Source organism: Nicotiana tomentosiformis, unplaced genomic scaffold (genome assembly GCF_000390325.3).
Source record: "Nicotiana tomentosiformis unplaced genomic scaffold, ASM39032v3 Un00003, whole genome shotgun sequence".
Lineage (NCBI taxonomy): Eukaryota > Viridiplantae > Streptophyta > Magnoliopsida > Solanales > Solanaceae > Nicotiana > Nicotiana tomentosiformis.
This window is the reverse complement of record NW_027174562.1, coordinates 1,265,760-1,270,889: the sequence shown is the minus strand read 5'-3', so window position 1 is coordinate 1,270,889 and position 5,130 is coordinate 1,265,760. Positions and strand designations below refer to the sequence as shown.

At 42.0% G+C, this 5,130-nt stretch overlaps 1 protein-coding gene across 1 annotated transcript; it reads left to right on the top strand.

Moving 5' to 3' along the window:
* Positions 1–1,061: 1,061 nt before the first annotated feature.
* LOC138903808 (uncharacterized) lies at positions 1,062–1,445 on the top strand. Its single transcript, XM_070192376.1, has one exon. The coding sequence runs from the start codon at positions 1,062–1,064 to the stop codon at positions 1,443–1,445; it is 384 nt and encodes a 127-aa protein (XP_070048477.1).
* The last annotated feature ends 3,685 nt before the right edge of the window (positions 1,446–5,130 follow it).

Here is a 5,130-nt window from a genome sequence, read left to right as displayed (position 1 = left end):
GTGAGGTTAGATGTTTTGGAGCCTAGGCGAGTTCTAGCATGCGCAGCTTCTCGTTCTTCTTTATATGATCACATCAGAAAGAGTCAATATGATGACCCCCATTTGCTTGTCCCTGTAGACATGGTTCAACACGGTGATGCCAAGGAGGTTTCCACTGGTGATGATGGGGTGTTGCAGACGTAGGGTCTGATTTATGTGCCCAATGTGGATATGTTACGTGAGTTAATTCTTTAAGAGGCCTACATGTTGTGGTATTCCATTCATCCGGGTGCCACGAAGATGTATCAAGACTTGGGGCAGAAATATTGGTGGAGAATGAAGAAAGATATAGTGGAGTTTCTAGCTTGGCGCTTGAACTTTTAGCAGGTGATGTACGAGCATTAAAGGCCTGGCGGTTTGCTTCAAAGGCTTGAGATTGTTGGGCTCCCACAGACCTTGACAAAATTTGATGCTACTTGGATGATTATGGACCGTTTGACTGAGTCTACACATTTCATTCCGGTGGTCACTACCTATTCTTCTAAGTTGTTGGCTGAGATCTATATCCGCGAGATTGTTCATCTTCACGGTGTGCCGATGTCCATTATTTTTTATATAGGCACGTAGTTCACATTGTAGTTTTGGAGAGCAGTGCAGTGAGAGTTAGGCACACGAGTTGAGTTGAGTACAACCTTCCACCCTCAGACTAACGGAGAGTCTGAGCACACCATTCAGACATTGGAATATATGCTATGCGCTTGTGTTATGAATTTTGGGGGTTGTTTGGATCAGTTTCTACTTCTTTCAGAGGTTTCCAACAACAATAGCTACCAATTGAGTATTTAGATGGTTCCTTATGAGGCCTTATATGGGATGTAGTGTCGATCTCCAGTTGGGTTGTTTGAGCCGGGAGAGGCTAGGTTGTTAGGCACGGATCTCGTTAAGGATACCTTGGAAATGGTCAAGTTGATTAAGGATCGGCTTCGCACGGCACAATATAGATGGAAGAGGTACGCTAATCTCAAGGTTCGTGATGTTGCCTATATGGTGGGAGAGAAGGTATTACTCACTTTTTTTAACCCATGAAGGGTGTTATGATGATAGGGAAGAAGGGAAAGTTGAGCCCTCGGCATATTGGCCTTTTTGAGGTGCTTGAAAGGATTGGGGAGGTGGCCTACAAGCTTGAATTGATGCCTAGTCTATCGATTGTTCACCTAGTATTTTATGTTTTCATGCTCCGTAAGTATTACGGTGATCCCTCTTGTGTTTTAGACTTCAGAATGGTTCAGTTAGATCGAGATTTGACTTATGATGTGGAGCTGATGGCCATTTTTGGATCAGTAGGTTTAAAAGTTGAGATCAAAGAATATAGCTTCAGTAAAAGTATAGTGGAGAAGTCAGCCAGTCAAGGAGGCTACTTGGGATACCGAACAGGAGATGCGGAGCAGCTATCCACACCTATTTGAGACCCCATGTAAGATTCTAGACCCGTTTGAGGACGAAAGTTTGTTTAAGAAAGGGGATTGTAACGACCCGGTTGGTCGTTTTGACTATTGTAGCCCGTTTCCCCATTTATTGCTTATTCTATGTTCATTTGTGGATATGTGACTTGCTAGGGTGGTTGGTTTGGTTCTAGGGATCTTTCAGAATGAATTAGGACACATAGTTCCAAGGTTAGAAGCTAAAGTTGAAAGACTTGGCTGGATGTTGACTTATGAGTAAACGACTCCAAAATGGAGTTTTGATGGTTCTGACAGCTTCATCTGGTGATTTTGGACCGAGGAGTATGTCTGGATATTGATTTGGAGGATCCTAGGTCGTTTTGGCTTTAATTGGCGAAAGTTAGAAAGTTGAGATATTTGACCGAGAGTTGACATTGTTCATACCAGGCTCAGATTTAGGATTCGGGCGTTAGAATAGGTCAGTTACGTCATTTCTGACTTGTGTGCAAAATTAAAGGTCAATCGGAGTTGGTTTGGTGTGTTTCAACATTGGTTTTAGAAGTTAGAAGTTTAATAGTTCATTAGGCTTGAATTGGAGTGAGATTCATATTTTCGATGTTGTCTGATGTGATTTGAGGCATCGACTAAGTTTGTGCCATATTTTAGGACCCGCTGGTATGTTTGGATGGGGTCTCGGGGGCTTCGGGTGTGATTTGGATCATCTTCTGCTCATTTTTGACTTGTTGGACTGCTGTAATTGTTGTACCCGGTTTCCTTATACGCGTTCGCGAAGGAGGGATCGCAATCGTAAAGAGTATTTGAGCGACTGCTGAAAATTGTACTTCGCGTTTAGGAGAACTGGGACTTGTTCGCGAAGGTTTTGGGAGGTGGGCATCGTGAACACGTGTAGAAGGTAGCATTCTCGAAGAAGGGAGGTGAGGCCTACGACAGTAGGTGATTTGTTAATCGCGATCGCGTGGTCAGGACCGCGATCATGAAGATAAGTTATCTTAGTCATCGAATTCATGACTAGGATGTCGCGTTCGCGTAAAAGGGATTTGGAAGCTAAGTATATTTGTGCTTCGCGGATGCGAGGCAATTTCGCATTCACGAAGAAGAGCAACTAGGCAGACTATTTAAAATCACAAATCGTGGGTTAGAGTATTATTTCCTATTTTGACTTGTGGAGCTCGTCTAGGGGCGATTGTTTTGAAGGATTTCACTACAAATCAAGAAGTAAGCAACTTTTGATCACTGTTGTCCAATTATATTGAATACCCATTTATTTCTACACCTGGATTATGTGTTTTAAATGTGAAATTTGGGGGTTTTTGGACTGGAGAGTATGATTTGGGGATTTGAGGGTTGATTTGTGGTTGGAATTGGATGATTTTAGTATGGTTGGACTCGTTATTGAAGGGGTTTTTTGATTTTATGTATTTTATCGGGTTCGAGGTGTGGGCCAGGGGTTGACTTTCGTGTGTTGACTTTTTGAATTTGGTTAAAGAATCGAGCTTTATCTTATGGAATAGATTCCTATAGCTTGTATTGATTATATTAAGTTGTTTGTGGCTAGATTCAAGTCGTTCAGAGGCTGATTCTCGGGGCAAGGGCTTTTTGGAGCATTGAGGTAAGTAACACTTCTAAACTTGGTACCGACTGTATGAATCCCTGGAATACGTGTTATATGGTTGATGTTGGGGTGACGCACATGCTAGGTGACGAGTGTGTGGGTGTGCACTATGCTAATTATGATCTAATATTGGGAGCCACTAAGGTCATTTCTGCTGTTGAGTTATTTGCTTAAGTTGCAATTATGTACTCAGTCATATTTACTCATTTGCCTATCATATCTCAGTCTCTCCCATCATTTACGGTTACATCATGGTATCATAATTTGGGCTGAGTGGTATGAGATTTGTGAGGCCATGAGACTAGAGAGATTGATGACTGGGTTGGGGCCTGAGGGCCGGATAGTTAGTGATATTGTGGATCGTGTTGCATGCCGCAGCAGGCCATATTGGCTTTATATCTATTACTATTAATATTATTGATCTGGTTGCATGCCGCAACAGGCCTTATTGGTTTATTTATTATTATGGATCGAGTTGCACGTCGCAGTAGGCCCTATTGGCTTATTTATTATTATGGATCAAGTTGCACGCCGCATCAGGCCTTATAGGCTTTATATTAGTGCTTGGGTAGGATCCGCCCCTCCGGAGTCTGACATACCTGCAGTGAGCGCAGGCACCGTAAAGTGCTATGTGATTATGTGTGATGAGTGGGAGTTTGAGAGAGATTGAGTACTCTGAGAGTTTGAGTACCTGGGATTATCACTGTGACGCCTTTCATTTGACCTGCATTTTTGACATGTAGGCATAGAGATGTAACATTCCTCTTGCTAGCGGTACATGGCATATTTTATCAGTGTTGAGCTTAAATTGTTGAACTTGAAGACATGCCTAAATTTCTATACTGTGTACAAGCTGAATATGGAAGTTCTGTATCTTTCTGAGCTCGTCACTACTTTCAGCCCAAGGTTAGTCATGTTACTTACTGAGTACATTGGGTCGGTTGAACTCATACTACACTTTGCACTTCTAGATCCAGGTACATTTGGACGCGGTGGTTGCTACATTGGTGGTTGCACTTATTTGGAGACCTCGGGGTAGCTGCAATGACGACCCAGACCTTGACTCTCCTTTCTTTCATTTTATTTCAGTACTGTTCTACTTTCTCAGACAGTTGTAATAGAATTTTATACTATGTTGACAATAGTAGCTCATGTACTTAGTGACACCAGGATTTTGGGATTTGTTGTAGTTGTGTTGCATTCGTTTTTATCAGTTATTTATGAGAGTTTCCACTATAGAAATCATTAAACCAGATTTTTTATCTCGATGCATAGTTGTTATGGGATTGTCGGCTTGCCTAGTGATGTGTTAGGCGCCATCATGACAGGTTGGGATTTTGGAACGTGACAAATATACTCATACTCTGCTTTTATACATTCTTTGTGTAGATCCAGGTACTACTGATCGAAGCGGATATATAGAAATGCGTGCTTGAGCTTGTAAGAGATCCATGTTGTTCCGTTCGAAAGCCTCAGCATCACCCTCTTTAATTTATTTCTATTAATTATGTATTTCAAACAGAATTGTACTTTTTCGAGACTTGTTATGTATTCCATGTAGAGCTTATGACTCAGTATTACCGGGTTTTTGGAAGTTTCTTATTGTATCCAAGGTTGGCGATATTATCATATGTAGTCATTTTCGTTAATTTGAATTTGTTATTTTCTGATTGAGATCTTTATGTAATAGGCTTACCTAGTCTTAGAGACTAGGTTACATCATGACCTCTATGGTGGGATTCAGGTCATGACAAGTTGGTATCAGAGCTCTAGGTTCATAGGTTCTACGAGTCATAAGCATCTTTAGTAGAGTCTTGCGGATCGGTATGGAGACCTATATGGTGGGATTCAGGTCATGACAAGTTGGTTTGAGCCTTTGTCTTCCTATTTTCTCACAGATGGTGAGGACACAAGCTTTAGTTAATGATGATGCTACCTCAGGTTCGGTGTTGCTAGAGACTAAAGGGCAGAGGTAGAGGCGGAGCACATGCCACAGCGAGGGGCCGTTCTAGGGCGCAATTTTGGAGCCACCAATAGCTCTGGCTAGGGATCAGACACACGAGGCCCTTGTTTCTA

Excerpts from the sequence above, each read along its gene's own strand:
- LOC138903808 (XM_070192376.1), top strand. The coding sequence starts at position 1,062 with ATGAAGGGTGTTATGATGATAGGGAAGAAGGGAAAGTTGAGCCCTCGG.